General features: G+C 41.4%; 1 protein-coding gene across 1 annotated transcript in view; it reads right to left on the bottom strand.

Annotated features, from left to right (window-relative positions):
* Positions 1–20,523, bottom strand: part of TRHDE (thyrotropin releasing hormone degrading enzyme) — a 1,371,551-nt gene that overhangs the window by 1,146,402 nt on the left and 204,626 nt on the right. The window contains exon 2 of the mRNA XM_075344896.1: positions 8,826–9,099. Within this exon, the coding sequence (XP_075201011.1) occupies positions 8,826–9,099 (274 nt within the window). The remainder of the gene's footprint in view (positions 1–8,825; positions 9,100–20,523) is intronic.

The raw sequence follows: 20,523 nt of genomic DNA, 5'->3' as shown, positions 1-20,523 counted from the left end.
TGAATGGGCTGAGGAGATGAGTGATTTGCTGATGTGACAGTAATTTCTCTTTTAGCCAGAAAAAAAAAATAGACAAATGACCAGCAGGAGTGAAGAGAGCAAAAAAACCCAATGCAGGACAAGATACTAAAAACAGTAACCAGAAATATCAAACTGGTTCATGCAGACAGAGAGCAAAAGGTTCTCTGCAGCTAATGGAATATTGCAACCCCAGAAGCTACACACAGCCAGACAGAGAACTTGACAACCAATAACAGACAAGGACAGAAGATACAAAGATTCAGAGTGGGAATCATACAAGAATCTGGAGACCCAGGCACTGCAGACCAGAAGGTAAAGCGGGCTTTACACGCTACGATATATCAAACGATATGTCGTCGGGGTCACGTCGTTAGTGGCGCACATCCGGCCTCGTTTGACGTATCGTAGCGTGTAACACAAATGAGCGACTGTGAACGAATACTCACCTTATTGTTGCTTGTTGACAGGTCGCTCATTTTCAAAAAAATTGAACGTCCTTCTGTGCTCCGGTTGTTCATCGTTCCCGAGGCAGCACACGCCGCTCCGTGTGACACCCCAGGAGCGATGAACTGCAGCTTACCTTCAGCCGCCAGCAATGCGGAAGTAAGGAGGTGGGCGGGATGTTTACTTTCCACTCATCTCCGCCCCTCCGCTTCTATTGGCCGGCCGCTGTGTAACGTCGCTGTGACGCCGAACGTCCCTCCCCGTTCAGGAAGTGGATGTTCTCTGCCCACAGCGAGGTCATTTGGAAGGTAAATCTGTGTGACGGGAGTTTACAACTTTGTGCGACACGGGCAAGAAATAGGGGCGGGTGCGATCACAAATGCGAGCGCATGACATATCGACACGTGTTAAGCAGGCTTAAGGCAGACAAATCTGTCAGATGGCAGCAAGCATCCTGCAGTCCACAGCCAGGTTGTAAAATGGGACTCAAACACAGAGCACAGATACACTTTCAGACAAAAAACAAGGGCTATGAATGTGTCAGCGAGGTCCATGGTCTGACTTTACTGTTATAGTTGGAGTGAGTGTGTGGACCCACTACCCCACAGGACTCAATTTACCCACTGCAGAGAGGCATAGCTAAGTGACTATCTGATCTTCATTAGAGCCTCTAGTGGTGAGAGTAGGCTTCATTAATCACCAGGTACAACTCCTGGACAGTCCCTGGGCCTTCAACAGCTAATCGGAGGGTCATTGAGCAGTAAACTTATGGCAGAACCCAGAAATAAGGGATAACAGCATAGGTACAGGACACAGACAAAAAACGACTAACCAGGAGCAGTCAGGACTGAACGGGAGGCAAACCAGGGTGAAATCAGGGGGGACAAAGCATAGAAAAAATGGAAACTTAAATGGACTGGTCAGACAGACAGATGGACTAACATATATCACAGACAGAATTTCCAAGCAACACAACCTCAACTATGAGGTCAGAAACCAGAATGGAGGCAAGTGCCGCAACAGGTAACTCAGTCAAATGACCTGATACAGGTAAAATCATTGACCAGGGTAAATGGGGCGGGACTGAGGAGGTATGCGGGTTGCCACCGTAGCAAATTTTTAAACAAATGGAAAAATACAGGTCTTCCTATATGGCGACATATGAAAATATATTTTTTTCTTTCAAAATTGCAGAATACTTTTTCAGCACTGGAATAAAAAAAAATATATTAAAGTTTGGTATCTCTGCATATGTACCAACCTGGATAATCATTTCACCTGGTAATTTTTAATGCACAATGAAAAAGGAACAATAAAAGCAATTCTTATATTTCCAATGTATTGAAAGGAAGAGTTTATGATGACATTCAAAACAACAACCCATCCCCCACAGCCACATAAAAAAACACGGAAAATTTTTATGTTATATAAAGGTTTGAAGAGTTGTTCAGGCAAAATAAAATTTTTAACAGGGAATGGAATATGTGAAAAATAATAAGCTAAATGATTCTCACCTATCAACACCCACATGGATCCATCGCAGTCAGCACGGTTGTCTATGCAAAGACAGGAAGCTAAGTGATGCCACTGTTCCACCTGCTGCTAGACCATTGTGATATGTGATTGACTGTAGCGGTGAGGTGACTTTAAGCAGCTTGATATCATAACACATCTGACATTTGGTCACGATTTTGCTGAATTATAGAGGAATGGGAAAAGCTTTTTTTTTAATTAATATTTACCTTATCTCTCACTTCTCTTGTTCTTCTCTTGGCCACCATCTGGTCCTCCACCCTATCTGACCTCTTCATTCCAATGTTGCAAAAATGCACTTCATCGTCTTGGCCTTTCTTCGATTGTTTCTAGAGCCCCGACTGTACATCACATGTCACAATGTACAGCAATATGTCATGTGCTCAAAAATGTCATGTCCATGTCACATCATGATACCCAAAGTATAGTAATTTCCAGGAGGTACAATGGGAGTGAAGAAGGCTGAAACGAATGACTAATACCGTGAGACAATGGAAAGAAGAGCCCATGTTTAGTGGGCGGCACGGTGGCTCAGTGGTTAGTGTCGCGGGCGGGGAGGACGCCGCTGCTGCGCACTCGCTAACGCTCGGGTCCGGCGCTGCTGCGCTTGCTGCTCGGTGGCTCGAGCAGCGGGCCTGATCCAGGGACTCGAGCGGCGCTCCTCGCCCCTGAGTGAAAAGGGTGGATGGTTTGGGGGATTTAGTCCGTGACGCCACCCACAGGTTGTGGTGAAGATGGGCACCACCGCTGCTGGTGACGGGGATCCCGGGAGCAATGGTGGGGAGAAGCTGGGATGTTGTTTTCCCCCTCCGTGGGTAGGGGTCGGTGGTCCCGGGGCCCGGTGGTGTGATGGGGAGGCAGGGTTGGTGAGGTGCAGGGTTGCAGGGACAACGCGGCGCGGTGCCGGATGGCACGGGTGTACTCACTCAGCAAGAGATGCACAAAGTCCTTGGTAAACCAAACGGCTGGATTGACGGGTCCCACAGCCAGCTGCAGTGTCTCTCCCTGGACAGGTGATGGCGGCTGTCTTTCCCTGCTCCTTTGTGTACTGTTTTGACTACGATGGGTCCCCAACGGTAGTCCGCTTCCCGGTGTATAGATGCCAGAGGAGCCCGTTTGCTCGCAGGCACTGGCCCTTAGGTGTCTAGCCTTAGGCGGTAGCTGTATACCCTCACAGTGTGGACTGTCGCCTTCTAACGGGTCTTTGGCTGTTAGGAAACCCCTGGGGTTCCTGTCACACTCGGATTTGACTGTTGACGGCGACTCCAAGCCTGGTCGGGGTCTGATGGCCCTGCCTGTGTGTGCTGGCTTCACTTCGCTCCCCGGTCGGTACCGGGGCCAACCGCTTGGCTCCGCTCCACCTGGTGTGGACATCAGACCCTGGAGGGAGGCAACAAAGATTTTATGTTTGGCTAATGGTACTGTCTAGTGGGGGTGGGGTGTGTGTGTGTGTTACCTGTGACGACCTGGCTAGTCCAGGGCGCCACATTAGTACTGCAGTCTTGCAGCGCTGGACCCCTGGGTTCAAATATATTTATGTACATTTTTAGACCCTAATTCCCCTCTTTTATCCCTTGGGACAGTTCCAACAACCCCCTTTTTCCTCCCCTCCCCCCTCTTTTATCCTTAAGGTGAGGGAAAAAGGCTAGTCAACGTGGAACGGGGGCGCCCGTAACTTAAGGTGTCCCACCCTCCGTTGTTAGGTAGGGACACTGGTATTATTGAGGGTTAATCAGGTTCCCCCCCCCTCAACCATCCCTCCCCCCTTTCCTTGCACCGTCCCTTTGTAAACTGTATCAACCAATTGAGGGGTTATTTGACCCTGGTTTGCTATTTGTTTGTGTGTTTATGGGGTTATTTTAATAACTATTAATAAAACTTACATTTTAATAAGGGTTTGAGGATTTTTGTGAGTCCTCAAATCCTACCAAGGACAACATCTGCATGGGTTTCCTCCAGGTTCTCCAGTATTCTCCCACACTCCAAAGACATACAGATAGGGAATTTAGATTGTGAACCCCAATGGGGACCGTGTTCCTGATGTATGTAAAGCACTGCGGAATATGTTAGTGCTATATAAAAATAAAGATTTTTTTATTATTATTTATGTTTCGGCTGATGACAGGAATGAAGCAGGTAAGTCTTCATCTTTTTTTTTACTTCATGTAGCTATGCTCAAGTGTCTGGAGAGACATTCAATTTACTTGGCATAACTTTGATGGAAATCAAATTTCCATGTCAAATATGAGCAATTTGCTAAATTTGAGTCTTAGTAGATTTGCTTCTTTATACTTTCGAGGTCTTTTTGAATTCTATTCCACAACAGGTTGGAGATGTTTTAGTGGCATTAGGGTGATCTGTACCATATTAGGTTTTAATGTTATGACTAAATAGGGTACACAAAAGAAAAAAAGATTTAGAATTTTTATTCTAATCAACTTTTATGTTTGCCATTACTTATGAGTTTAAAATACAAAGCTTATATGTCATAACTCTCAGAGAATAGCAGGGACGTTTATAATACACCTGCTGACACTAGCGAGTTTAGATCCTATTCTGGCAGGGGTGTTTCAGAACTGGCAGCTCAACAACAAAACAACATCAAACTGTGAAATAATGAGTTGTAATATGATATAGTACATTTCAATTGAGAATCAGAAACAGAATATAATTGTTAATCTTCACTTCAGTATTTATTGTAAAAATGTTATGGACTTTTGTCAAAATTATCCAAACTGACTGGAAACTAATGAGTGAAATTATGTGAAATTATATTAAACTATATTTCATAGTTTTGTAATTTTGCAATTGAAAGAACAGACAAGTCCATTGAGTTCAACCTATAATTTAACATGTTGATTCTGAGGTACGCAAGAACCCCATGAGGCAGATGTTAAATGTGTCTAAAAATTCCTTTCCTACTCCAAATATGGCAGTCAGAAATATTTTAAAATATTTTTTGGGGTTTGATATTATTCCCAAGATTCTCAGATGATCAAACTATTGTTTATTTTTACAATTAGAGATGAGCGATTACCGTATTTTTAGCTTTATTAGTTGCACCTGATTAAAAGAGTCACCTAAGTTTTAGAGGAGGAAAATTAAAAAGTATGGATTTTGAGCCAAATAGTGCACTAAAACATTTTAATAAAATTATAAAAACATTATTTTAACAGTATAAACTCAACAGCAGTCAACAAACAGCATTGTAAGTATCATAAACCATGTTTGTGAATAACATAAGGGAAAGCTTGTGGGGTGATATGGGGTCTGTGGATGATGCACTGTTATAGAGGATCTGTGGATGACGCATGGTTATGGGGATCTGTGGATGACACACTATTATGGGGGACCTGTGGATGACACTCTTTTATGGGGGACCTGTGGATGGCGCACTGTTATGGGGGATCTGTGGAGGACACTCTTTTATGGGGGACCTGTGAATGACACACTGTTATGGGGGACCTATGGCCGATGCACTGTAATGTGGGATCTGTTTATGATGCTCTGTTATTGGGGATCTGTGGATGATGCACTGCTATGGAGGATCCGTCGATGATGCACTGCTATGGAGATATGTGGATGATGCACTGCTGTGGAGGATCTGCGTACAGAGGCAGAATATGTGTGGATAGATATCTCGACTCTCTGAGATGTCAATCTGCACCTATGCCTCTTCTGCAGCCATTTTTCTGAAGTCCATCGTGTCAGAGGCAGCACAGGCTCTGATAGAGATCTCATTCTGAGATCTTTGGTGCCCACCTCCACAGCCATTTGCCAGCAGATCCATGATACCATCCTCGTGCAACCGTGGTACCCCAGTTATAGGCCCTCAGCAATTCCAGCATCACTCCACTGGTGCCGCTGCTGCAGGAAGCCGGCGATAGCAGCGGCACCAACCTCCTGTGACTCCGCTCCACTGCCACAGCTCTCCTCGGTAAGCTAGATTCATTTTTTAAGATGCACCCCTATTTTCCTCCTCAATTTTTGGGGAAATTAGTGTGTCTTACAAAGCAAAAAATATGGTATATTAGAGTGAAATCAAATTCTACTGGAATATTACAAAAAAAAAAAATCGCCAAAATTACTTTTTTTGCAATTCCCTGTTGCTTGAATTCAGTGAGATGATGACCACTGGCCTACATTTTGCTGAACCATGAAAGGTTAAAAATGTCTGCGGAAAAAACAAGGACTGGCATCACCCATCCGGTTCTTGTCAAATCTTCTTATCACTAGGGATGACCGAATACCTCAAATATTCGGCTACACCCATTATTCAACGAATAGGTCGCCGCTATTCGACTGTTTGCGAATATTCGATGCGCAATGTAAGTCTATGGGAAACCCGAATAGTTGCCGAAGACCAACTATTCGGGCTTCCCATAGACTAACATTGCGCATTGAATATTTACATAGCTGCGACCTATTCGTCGAATATTCGCCAAGCCGAATATTACCAAATATTTGTGATATTCGATCATCCCTACTTATCACAATTGCATGTGCTGTATCTTGGGGTTTCTTGACACTAGGCCAGGACTCCTGCCTCTTATGAACCTCAGGATATTTCTGTGCATGCACGACGAAAGTGAAAGCACACATCACAATGTTGTGACGTCGTAACTTTACACAATTATGCAGAACCGTCCCAGGCCTCATCAGAGCCAGAAGTCCTGCCTAACAAGAAAATGCACAGGGATTCAGCACTCACAGGTGAATAAGTAAGATATATAAAACATTGGAAGAGGCGATGAGGACTAGACATGTGATATGAAGGAGGCCGGAGAGGCAGCAGTGAAGTGAGTTTCTTTTTTCTCTTTCTTTTTTACATCTCACATTTATTTTTATCTGGAAAGATCCCATAGTATAACAGAGGACATTTAATCGCACATGATAAATTCTCGAATCGAGTTTCCTAGGAAAAACTGAAGAACAGGCAAATTCAATTTTTGCCTGATCTACTCATTCCTATTTACAATTCTTTACATTTGCATTTTTGACATTAGTTTAAAATATAAACTCATAAGTACATTGGTTTTCATTAGTTTTAATAAGTTCAGTAAGGTCGTCTTTATTTTTCTAGATGTCCACAATATTGTTTTTGTTTCATCATTAGAATTCGCATAGATAAGACGAAGGCTATTTTCACATCTGCAATTGAGCCTGCTATCTTTTTTTAAATAAAATTATAGACATACTAACAGAAACCTGACGGACCTCATTATAAGCCTAGGGGATCCATCTGGTGCTGATGAATTCTTTCATGTAACACATCTGTCCCTGCCATAAATTCTATTATCCTGTTCCTAATATGGAACAAAAGGATGGAAATCAGAATATAATTGTGAACCCTGCTTAAGAGAAAGTAAGAATAAGTCACTGAAGCAAAAATAAGGGTACGCACAAAGTCATGGATCTATTTGTATTAAAGGTTTTACTTTTATTATATTAATAATCTGTTTGGTACACATATGAATGAACCCTGATGGCTTGTGGATAAAGCCTTTGATTTCCTAGCTAAAACATATATTATTAGCCCAATAGAATCGATGATCAAAAACATCCAAATACCTGTATGAGCAAACTCTACCCTATTTATTGGTTCATGAAAATATAAATAAATCTTAAAAAATTAAAAAAATAATTTAATCTTTTTGCACAAAAATTGTTAATACAAACAATTCTCAGGTGTTTTTGTTTTATTTTCTAACTAAACATTTTTTCTAAACAAATGACCTTAAAACTACAGAAGAAACAAAAAGCGTTAGTTTAAAATACTGATGAAAAATGTCCATATAACTAGAGCTTAAATTAAAAAAAACAAACTCTTATTTACCAGATTTTACCAGTATTTTGGAGTATAACTGATTGAAATGTTGCAAATGTATTTGCATTGGTTACATGCAGCTCCAGAAACTTTCAAAATGTCATCCTACTGTATACCACAAAAGTGGTGCAACCTACATCAGAAATGTACTCCAGTCAATCACTAGAGTATATATCTTGTGGCAGCACACAGCAGCTCCAAAATGTGCCAAATTCATTAACAAGCCAAAGTCTGCTGATGAATTTGGCACCTCTGACTTCAACGCACTCTTTTTCAAGATTGTCATAGAAAAGGATCTGGATCTTAAGGCGGCGTTACACGCAACGATATATCGTGCAATCGCATGAGCTATCGCACCCGCCCCCGTTGTTTGTGCGTCATGGGCAAATTATTGTAGCTCACGGAAGGAATGAAGTTAATTTTCTCCCAGCAATTTCAGTAAAGTGACCGGACAGCATTATAACTCTAATAACCTCCCATCTGCAGATTTATAGCATTTGAGGACATGATAGCTTCCATTTAAGCTAACTTTCAAAAACATGTGAAGAAAAATTGGCAGAAAAGGAAACATATACATTGATGAGTGTCACTCTACATTAATTGCACAACTTATTGCATCATTCTTATATTTTTACATAGCATGTGTGTTTCTTTTCAAATTGAATGGGTTTTTCTTTAAAGAACTAGCATACGCATGTCTCTTTACCTCTGTAGGGCACCACAACCAAAAAGATGATGGAAGATACATTTATTCCAAAATATGCATCTCTCCTGACCTCAATGTATCCTGTCATTGAGATCTATCTGATTAATCCTGCTAGGGCTTTATGCTTATATTAAACATTAAGCTATGCACATAAAGGTACACATGGAAGGTACAGTGAAAGTGTGAATTGCTTCTGTATTTTTACACTTAAAATGGCTACATTTACAGCATATCAAGTAATATTTCTAACAAAAGATGTAATTAACATAAAATAACAAGCAAAGATGTACTTACTACTACACCACTGCGAGTGATAGCTTCGCGGTATGTGAAGTTGCATACCGCCCATGCAAGATAGTATGTAGACATTAAAGGAGTCTCTGAGAAATGGTCAGTAACCCATCCACCTTCTGCAAAAACCGATGTCTCCACTGGCATATTAGACAGGGACATGAAAGATGTTTGATGTCTGATACTTATTTTAAATGTGGCCTTATAAATAGGTTCATCAAAGCATGGAAATGCTTTTCTGGCATGGATTGGAGAGAATTGGGTAACTCCAAGTGACCTAAAAAGATAAAAATGCAGATGTAATAATAAATAATATATCCATATGGTTTTTGTAAATTAACATAAACAGTTAGTATTTTGAATATACGCCAGAAATTAAAGGTATTCTCTGGTGAAATCAAGTTATCATCTATCCACTGGATGCATAACTTATTGATTGGTGGGAATCCAATCACTGGGCTCTGCACCAATCTGCAGAAATTAACATTTGTATCCATGACTGTTATGCCCTTTAAAATTAAAAGGACTGCTCACACCCAATCATCGCTCCATTCATTTAGCAAAAAGTTCAGCATCTCCATTTGGAATGAATGGAGTGTTGGTTGGGCATGCATACTCTCACTCCATTCTAACGGGGATAAAACGTCACTGTTCTGTTTTTTTATGTAGATTCAAATGGTCCAACCTTAATCAATTAGTTATCCCCTTTCTGATCGATAGGTGATATCTTGTTTTCATCAGAGAATCCCGTTAAAGAGTAAATAAACTTTAGGAAATTCTTTTTAGGGCACAGTAACATGGCCATATAACTAGGCTGAAAATCACATCGCAATACTCTGATTGGCCACCGGCTCTCCTGACCCGAGCGTGACAGCTGCATAAAAATATGTGCTGACACACTAGGATCGGGAGGGCTGCCGGCCAGTCCAAGCATTGCAATACGATAGTAAAGTTATATGGCCTTGTGACTGTGCCCTATTTCTGAGCAGATTGGTGGGAGCATTCATCCATACACTGCTCTATACAAGTTCTCAGGCAAACCTCCTAACTCCTGTCTTCTGAGCTGCGAACTACTAAGTGGTCTTTTGATCAATCAGTGAAGATTTTAGGACCTGGAACCCCAACTATCCCCTCAGAATTAAAAACCTTAAAAGTTAGAAAAAATGTGCCAAAAGATTTTTTTAATCTTTAATATTTAAAGAATTTGCTTGTTTGTTAGACAAATAGTTTCTCTGTTGCTTTTCCAATACCCATGCAACTGAATAGGTTCTGGATGCAATACCACAAACTCCATGGACTAAAGTGATACTGGTTATAGAAAAAAATACATAATTTTTTTTTATAATTTCAAACAACCAACTTATTATTTTTGAATAGCTAAATACTACTTAAAGAAAGAGTAGTAGAGATAAGCAAATATATTTAGATAAAATTTGATTCTATTCGAATTTTAAAGAATTTACACTTGCCAAAATTTGGATTTGTTTGTAAGGCTAGTTTCACACTTGCGTTGAATGGCATCCATTGCATTGCGTTGTGTGACGGATGCAACGGATGCGTTGCATATAATGGCACAACGGATGCAACGGATCGAACAAAACAACGGAAAGCTTTTTTTTTTTTTTTTCTTCTTTACAGTTTTACCGGCAGCAGACTATTGTGAACGATCAGCTGATCACTGGGTGGCCGGGCGCTCAGCTGATCGTTCTCAATAGCCGGCGACCGGGCGCTCAGCTGAGCGCTCTCATATTCCGCCGGCCGGGCGCTCAGCTGAACGTTCGGCCACCAAAAAATAAAATAAAGTTTCTGTGATTTAAAAAAAAATAAAAAAAAAAATGCGCAGTGAAAAATAAAGGTTCCCGCCGCTCTAATAAACGTTACATGCTGATGCAGCGTCAAAATAACGATGCTGCGTCGTCCAGAGGATGAGACGCTGACACTTGCGTTACAGTGCGTCATCCATACAAGTCTATGGAGAATAGCGCAGTGCGTTAATGGACTGCACTATTCTCCATAGTGATGGACTGCGCTGAACGCAAGTGTGAAAGTACCCTAACTCGCTTCTTCATTTAGTCATCTCACTGCTCCCCTCTCTGACCTTTCCATTCCAAACCATCATCTACCTGGGCATTGCCACATCTTATCAGCACTGCTCATGCTGAAGTGCCCGCTCACAAGCTTCTGCACAACGCTCCACGGCATTAGAAGGGATTTCAGTTTGTGCAGTGCTGATAAGAAGATGTGGGGACTACTGGACAGGTAATAGAAGGAAGTGGAGCAACCAATCAGGTAGGTTGTGAGGTGAGTAAAAGTATTTCTTTAGATTTTTTTACATCTTGTTTCTTATGTTCTTGCATCTGGAAAGACCCCAAAATCTAATAAGTTACATTAACTTTGCAGAGAATTACTTTTCTGCAATTCAAATTTCCCAAGAAAATCTGCACAAACAGCCAAATTCCAAGTTTGCCTGATTCGCTCGTATTTAGAGACTAGTATATTAACCCTTTCACCCCCGGGCAATTGTCCGTTTTTCGTTTTCATTTTTTATTTTTCCATCAATATTACCATATAAGGGCTTACTTTTTGGGGGACAAGTTTTACTTTTGAATGACACCATGAGTTTTACCTTATAGTGTAATGGAAAACATGAAAAAAATCCAAGTGAGGTTAAACTGCACAAAAAGTGCAACTGTACAATGGTTTTGCTTTGTTTTTTTCACTGTGTTCACTATATGGTAAAACTGATGTGTCGCTATGATGCCTACAGTCGGTACGAGTCGAAAGATACCATATGATGCCTACGGTCGGTACGAGTCCAAAGATACCAAACATGTATACTTTTATTACTTTTATCTAAAAGATTAAAAAAAAAATCATGTTTGTCCTAAAAAAGAGAAGCACTTTTGATGGCATTTTCTGAGACCCATAGTGTTCTCATTTTTAGGGATCTGTGGCTCAGAGAGAGCTTATTTTTTTGTGTCTTGAGCTGAAATTTTAAATTATTCAATTTTTGTGCGAATGCTACATCTTGATCACTTGTTATTGCATTTATAAAAAAAAAATTCACAACCAAAAAACATAATTTTGCTGTTTGGATTTTTTTCTCACCACGCTGTGTAGTAATCAGTTTAATTGATTTTATATTTTGACAGGTTGGGCATTTCTGAATGCGGTGATATTAAATATGTGTATATTTTTTTATTTTTTTTTAAGTGTTTTATTTTCAAGCAGCAAATGGGGGGTGATTTGATCTTTAAGGATTTTTTATCTTTTCATATGTTTTAAAACTTTTTTCATTTTTTATTAATTTTACCAGTCCACTTTATGGATCCACAGTCTTATTGCTTGCGTATTTCTGTTGATCTGAGCTCCATAGCGTTGATCATCAAAAATGAACTTCCTTTAAGAGGAAATATAGAAAGTACATCATGGTCTCTCAGGGGTCATCACATGGAGGGCTTCCAGTGGCGACGGATAATGGCACGATGACCGCCGCAGCCATTTAAATTGAGCTTTCACATTTTGACAGCGCGATCTAAATGGCAAGTAGATGTGGGTGGATCGTGGATCCACCTGGGCCTGTTAGCCCCAAATGTCTGCTGTTCAAATCAGCAGGGATTACCACTGGCTCATCGTAGCAGTCGGCGGTGATTACCGTGACACGACCTTTGACGTACCACTGCATCATGGGTTGTGAAGGAGTTAACAACTGACTAAAACAATTTTGCATCATACCACTCTCCTAAACTAACGTCTCAAGAGATCTTACAAAATGATTCATTTTTTTTACAAAATGATTCTCTCATACATCATCTTACAATAATTTTCTTCTTACAAAAGGATCTATCTTCATTCATTTGCAAATATAAGCAAAACCATAATGTGTAGCTACTGAAATTGAATTATTATTAGAGGCTAAATATAACGATTCACATTGGAAATAAAGAAAAACTACAGCACAGCAAAAAATAAATATCAAGGTCATGTATCTGTATTCAGAGTTTCTTGTGGTATGTCGCTCTAATGAATCTGAAACCATGTTCAGTTATCCCAGAAATGTCATAACATATGTTCTCAGAAAGACCCCTAAATTACTTTTATCTTTAACACAACACAACTATAAGTCTACTGTCATAAACACTATGGTAAACATTTACTAGACTGACTTTATTCATATGTAGTTATCACTTTTTAGTATAAATATTTATCATTTTGTTTGATGAAGAATATCTCAGGTTAGGTAATGGCGTTGACACACATCGCAGCACAGAGACAGTTGAGACATGATAGGCTGCCACAACTTTCCTCATTTTTTCCATTTTACAACTACTATGATGTGTTTTTTATCTTTTTTGGATCCCATGGAAAACCCGTAAGGTTATACAGTGCTTCTTAGGACTGCTAGAGGTTATTGACAGGTTACACCTTCAGACCATGGGATGAAGAGAGCTTTCAATAACTTGCAGAAGCTCTGGGCTCTGGAAAGAGTTGGCCAGAGGGACGCAAGATAAGTCTGATGTCTGACCATGATCCTTAACTAGATCTTTAAATTATATTTCCATTTTATGCCAGAGTGTTTCAGAGGATTATTGTGCAGCCTGGCTGGAATTTATGCTGCCCAAGGTTTGGGAAGCGTAAGTCACCTGGCAGATTCACTTTGAAAATGTCTTGCTGTGCACATGTTCAGTCTTTTGAGCTTCTTTTAACTGATTTAGGCCTGCGCCACACATCCGTGCCTCCGGCACGTGTTTGTCATTTTTTACACGTACCGGCGGCACGGAGACATGTACAGCAATGCTACCCTATGGTAGCAGGCACACACACGTAAAACCACACGGAACGTGTGTCCGTGTGCGTTTGTACGTGTGTGCGATTTTCAAAGCGCTGACATGTCAGTGTTTTCTCCGGCAGCACGGGTGTTACACGGCCCGCACCCGTACCACACGGGTGTAGTGTGGATGCGGTCCCGTGTGACACGCGCCGGAGAAAACACACATGTCAGGGAAAAAAATAAAAAACATTAACTCACCTTCTCCAGCCCTCCTGTCTCTGCCGCTGCTGCCTCTTGCTGCCGACCGCCGCACATTATTCTCATTGAATATTCACTTCACTGCCTGGCAGCAGCAGCAGCGGGGAGACGGGAGGGCTGGAGACCGAGGATCAGCACCACGGACAGCAGCGCGGACATCAGGAAGGACCAGGTGAGTATAATAATTACCGGTTCTACGTGTGCTATCGCGGATAGCACACGTAGAACACACGTGTCATGCACGTACCAGAGACACGTACTTACCTGCACGCAACACGCAGGGGAAATACGTGTCTCTCGGCACGTGCGTGAAATTCACGTGAGTGTGGCAGAGGCCTTAAGTTTCCAAAGAAATGAAGCAGATACAATAAGTGACCTAACCATTCCACAGGCAGCTTCCACTTTGAAGCTGCTTATTATCTTATACAAAACAAGAAAAAAAAATGTCAGCCAAAATGTTGCAAAAATTGCTCAGGAAACAACTGAAAAGATACTTGAAAAGACAAGACAGACGACACAAGTATGTTCAGAATCATCTTCTTCCTGAAAAACTCAGCGAATTGATCTAAAGGATAAAAAACAGAAATAATTCCTACATATAAAATCAGTTCTGAATTAGGGGTTAATAATTATTTATTTCTATCCTTATTCTAGTAAAAAACTTGTGATAATGATAAACAAGACGGCACATAAATACACATAAACAACAGTGCATAAACCTTAGAAAAATTATTCCTCTAAAAGGTTGTGGAGCCCCGGCCAGCGGCTGCCACATTCAGATAGAAAAAATTGTTTTAGGATTAAAAGCGATTATAGTGAAGAAGGGTTTGGACGTTTTTTTTCACTAGATGAAGAAATTAAAAGATAAAAAATAAAAAATAAAAATAAAAATGTCCAATGAGTATTTTTCCAGTGATACGGTCCATTAAGGTTAGAACAGTATTTTTGGAGTTTTTAAAACTTCACAAGAAGAGCTAAAACGCCTCCACATTTTGCAGATATTAATAAAAGCCACACGCTCCAGATAAAACCAAGCTCCCCTTGGTATGTTTAAACTTCCCGCACTCCTAGCGCTGAACCACAGCAGTAATGCAGGAATGCAACAGTACACCGGGACACCCGTGACGGGTACCCAGTGCAGGTTATCTGATAAACAATACCGATCAGGAGATCCCAAGACAGTGCAGTTTCTTTTTTATTTTTTATCTTTTCATTTCTTCATCTGGGAAAAAAAACATCTAAACCCTTCTTCAATATAATCGCTTTTAATCCTGAAACAATTTTTTCTATCTCAATGTGTCAGCCGCCGGCCGGGGCTCCACAACCTTTTAGAGGAATAATTTTTCTAAAGTTTATGCACTGTTGTTTATGTGTATTTATGTGCCGTCTTGTTTATCATTATCACAAGTTTTTTACTAGAATAAGGATAGAAATAAATAATTATTAACCCTTAATTCAGTGCTGATTTTATATGTAGGAATTATTTCTAAGTTTTTTAGTCTGACCCTAGGCAAATTTGGGGGTTTTGCCTGAAAATCTAGCTGCAGAATTATAGGAACATTGGGTTTGAGCGCTAACCATTATCCTTTGGATATTTAATTTTTTAATCTAAAGGATGTCACACACCTTAAAATTAGTTTCACCATGGATATGTTAAAATTGCGTATATATATTATGTATTATAAGTGGGCGTCTTATGGAGCTGTATTATTATGTAAGTATTAATTATGCTTGCTTATATAATGCAAACGTATTCTTCAGGGCTTTACCGACATGGTCGTCACTGTCCCCATGGGACCTCACAATCTAAACTCCTTCAAGTATCTGTATGAGAGTAAGGGGTGCTTCACACACAGCGAGCTCACTGCCGAGATCGCTGCTGAGTCACGCTTTTTGTGACGCAGCAGTGACCTCATTAGCGATCTCGCTGTGTGTGACACTGAGCAGCGATCTGGCCCCTGCTGCGAGATCGCTACTCGTTACACACAGCCCTGGTTCGTTTTCTTCAAAGGCGCTCTCCCACTGTGACACACAGATCGCTGTGTGTGACAGCGAGAGAGCGACAAATGAAGCGAGCAGGGAGCAGGAGCCGGCGTCTGACAGCTGAGGTAAGCTTGTAACCAAGATAAACATCGGGTAACCAAGGTGGTTACCCAATATTTACCTTAGTTACCAGCCTCTGCAGCTCTCACGCTGCCTGTGCTGCCGGCTCTGGCTCTCTGCACATGTAGCTGCTGTACACATCGGGTTAATTAACCCGATGTGTACAGCAGCTAGGAGAGCAAGGAGCCAGCGCTCAGTGTGCGCGGCTCCCTGCTCCCTGCACACACAGCTAAGCGGTGTGCGCTGGTAACTAATGTAAACATCGGGTAACCATACCCGATGTTTACCTTAGTTACCAGTCTCCGCAGCTTCCAGACGGCGGCTCCGTGCAAGCGCAGCGTCGCTTGCACGTCGCTGCTGGCTGGGGGCTGTTCACTGGTTGCTGGTGAGATCTGCCTGTTTGACAGCTCACCAGCGACCATGTAGCGATGCAGCAGCGATCCTGACCAGGTCAGATCGCTGGTCGGATCGCTGCTGCATCGCTAAGTGTGAAGGTACCCTAAGTATTGTACCCAGAGGAAACCATTACAACTAACCACTGAGCTACTGTGCTGTCTGTATCGTTATATATGCAACCAGAAACACCAGCATTCATAAAGAAAATTAATATGGAGGTGCATTTTTGCAAAGTGGAGTTTTGGCTAATTACTTTACAAATCAAATAAGAAGCATAGCGAGGAAAGAGAGTTATCTTTCACTAAGCTTTAAACTAGGATATGGGACAAGGGAGGGTAGTAGAGTAAATAGAGGGATTGATAGAGAATACAGAGACAGTAAAGCCTGCTTTACACGAGTCAATCCATCGTGCGATTTATTTGGCAAAGTCTTTTTTTTTTTTTTGTATCGCTGATAGGTATTTGTCCATGTGTCACACGTTGAGTGTTGTCAAACGACCTCAAAGCGCTCATCGATATATTGATTGGCCATGGCGGACGTCCAAAAGGCTTCACACATGTTTTCCTTTGGTCAATCTGTCTTTTGCATGGGCGTAATTAGGCAAACTATACAGCCCTCCGTGACGTTGTCTGGATTGTTGCACGCCCTGAATTCTTCTGACCTGCTCAATCCAGTTCTGCTAATGTGGTTGATTGGTTACATACCATATATATAGTTTCGCTTCAGCGCCGTCTTTTATTACAGTAATAACCTATCACAACGCATCTGCTACAACCAATCCGATTAGATTAGGCGTGATTATTTAAAACCACAAATACGCCCTGAACGTTTACTGACGTCACAAACAACTACGAGGATGGCCGATTACACGGTGTCACACTTTGCAATGTGTCGTTCATTAAGACTAAACTGACCGATTTTATGGAATTAAACGATGAGTACACGATGGCCGAATTTCAAACGATTAGGCATCGGTTGAACTCGCAAGGAGCTGTCACATGAGGAGATGCCGTTACGAATGACGGAAGTGCGTCACAAAATCCGTGACCCCAACGATGCATCGCACAATAGATCGACTCGTGTAAAGCAGCCTTTAGACAGTATGGGTCAATGAGGATTTAGAGGGGCTGGGACATGGAAGGAATATAGGGAGGTGAGTAGGAGTACTAAATATTCAAATAGTATTAAATGTCTGCTGGCAAGTGCGAGAAGTATTGCAAACATAATGAATACATTGGAGACTCTCATGTCAACCATGGATTATGATTAGTGATGAGCGAATAATGAAATATTTGGGTTTGGACTATGTGTACCTAATAGCGAGTACTATTCTAGTGCTTGTCACAAATATCAAACCTATTGCAAATCAATTTGGAACCTACATATTATTCTGGGAAATCTTCAATAACAATGCTCTGGTTTCCCATTGACCTGCATTCGGTTCATTATTAGGTTCATGCAGCCGCCCAGTATTGTCACATCCATTAGATGACAATCCCAGTACTTGCGCACCATGAGCCCAGCGTTCCGACGCAAGTGTATTGTTACACGGACCTTACCCGTCCACTCAACTTGACCGTCATTAATATTATAGATTGCTTTGCCTCTATCCAATTGACATAATATTGGTGATCCAGGGCAATGCGATCTTTTTAGTGGTCTAACATTCTACTTTAGTTGTGATCTCGCATTTCTTCTCTCTAATAAGTGTTTTTTGTCATCATATGTACTTATATACATATGTATATATATATATATATATATATATATATATATATACACACACTGTATATATATATGTATGTATACAACATATATCTATCTATATATCTGTATATATATATATATATATAAATATATATATATATATATATATATATACACATTATTTCTCGTGCATTATACTTGTTTGAGAATTAATCCAAATATTGTAATTACAGTTATGAATGCGCATTATTCTGTTCTAATGTAGCAGTGGAGCATTTTAGTATGTTGTAAATTCTCTCATAACTAGTGCATCAAATTAGCAGATCAGCAGATCAAGTCTTTATTTTCAATCATGTGTTCAACTTGTTTCTTGTATATTAGAATAATATTTGGCGATATCGTGAAGTGTGCTCCAAAAGGTTTGCTGTATTCTTATGTTTCTTTTTCCATATATTTGTGTAGATCATATTTTCCTTTGTTTTTGCTTACAACTTAAGTGGTGTTTTTTTTCTGTGTGGATTCAGGTTTACTTAAATCCACCGGGTTGTGGGCGAGTGGTCGACTTACCCAATGAATGTGTTTAAAATGGGTGATGTTTCATGTGACCGTAGATATGAGTAAGGATCATTTGCGATCCCAAATGCATCATCTGCTCTGTTTTTAAATATCTGTCCTATGACATTTTCTCTGGATTTTGACATAAACCGTTTTTCATTTTTTTTTGGGGGGGTTGTTGGATGTTTTTCTCCACATCCTCTTGGACTATGCCCCTCCAGTGACCTGCTGACTTTTCCTTTCGTTCATCGATTTAAAGTGGCGGATAAGTACTTTTTATTTCTTCCTCTATTATGACTCTGGTTCATATTTATGCTCCCAATTTTGGATGCTATAGTTTTACATGAATTATTGGATGGTGAGTTAACATTTTCTAAACTTGATATGGAATACCGTATTCATGTTTTATAAGATGCACCAGATATAAGATGCACCTCAAATTTAGAGATAAAAAGAGGTAAAAAAAATTGGGTCCGTCATACTCCGGTGTTGTCTTACCAAAGGGGGGCGGCAGTGGCTGTGGAGCGGGGACACAGGAGGCAGAGGCTGTGCTGGCAGCGGCGGCCAGTGAGTGGTGGCAGTGGCGGGTCAGTGGTGGCGGCGGTGGGTCAGTGGTGGCAGCTGCGGTGGCGGATCAGTGTTGGCAATGATGGTGGTGGGTCAGTGGTGGCAGTGGTGGGTCAGTGGTGGCAGCGGCAGTGGCGGGTCAGTGGTGGCAGCGGGGGTGGCGGGTCAGTGATGGCAGTGACGAGTCAGTGATGGGTCAGTGATGGGTCAGTGATGGCAGCGGTGAGTCAGTGGTGGCAGCGGAAGCTGCGTTGGTTCTGTGGTGGAGCAGACTGGTGCGGTGAGTGTCCCAGTCTGTCCGCGGTCCGGGCTTCAAAGAAATGGTGTCTGGAGCGGCATGTGCACAAATGGAGCTCTTATCCAAGATCTCCATCTGGACACGTGCTGACTCCCGGCACCATCATTTGAAGGCGAGACCGCAGACAGACTAGGACACCTGCTGCACAGCCACCGCAGTTTTCACAGCCACCCTGCCACCTTCCCGGCCGCACAGAGTAGCAGACAGCAGGTTGCACGCTCACCAACCTTTACAGAGAGGCAGCCGGTCGCCGGCACCGACAGGCACCTAGCCGCTGGCAACGTCAGGCACCCGGCCGCCGGCAAGCACTGACAGGCACCCGGCCGCCTGCACACCCCCGGTCTCCCGCACACAGAGCCGCACAGACAGCCCCCCACCAATGGACCTATAAAGCTATATTTTAAGACGCACCCATCATTTTCCTCCTACATTTTTGGGAGGAAAAGTGCATCTTATAATCCGAAAAATACGGTATGCATTTTGCCAATGTGGACCCTTCCATGTTTTTATATTTACCTTTATTTACTGATGAATGCATGATCAAGGTCACAAAACCTTTTTCTTCCAATTCGACACTACAGAAAGTGTATCGCTGACTTTATGGGACTATATGCAAGACTTAGAAAAATTTAGGTTTCAGAGGCTAAAAGCTTGTTACGATGCCAACACATTATGGCAGTACATAGACAAAAAAATGATTTCTCATGGTTTAAAAATCAAAAAGAATCCTACCACCACTTTAATGATGAATTCTCTAATCAATGGTATCAAATCTTATCAGATTTTTCAACTAGACTCATGGAATTAATCATTAAATTTAAACATGTTAGATACTTGACCAGAATTGATGGTAGTTTGAAACCAGAGCTTTCTATGAACGTCCAAGCCGAGTTACATTTTACACTCGAGTACTATGGCTTTTAAAAATGACAACATAGTGTTTTAGCAGGACAATGAGTCAAAGCACACATCGAGATTCGTGAGTAAAGGGTTAAATGACTATAAAGTAGAGATTCTGGATTGGCCCCCACAGTACCCAGACCTCA

The sequence above is a fragment of the Anomaloglossus baeobatrachus genome, chromosome 4 (genome assembly GCF_048569485.1).
Source record: "Anomaloglossus baeobatrachus isolate aAnoBae1 chromosome 4, aAnoBae1.hap1, whole genome shotgun sequence".
Taxonomy (NCBI): Eukaryota; Metazoa; Chordata; class Amphibia; order Anura; family Aromobatidae; genus Anomaloglossus; species Anomaloglossus baeobatrachus.
This window is presented reverse-complemented; position numbering and strand designations above follow the sequence as displayed.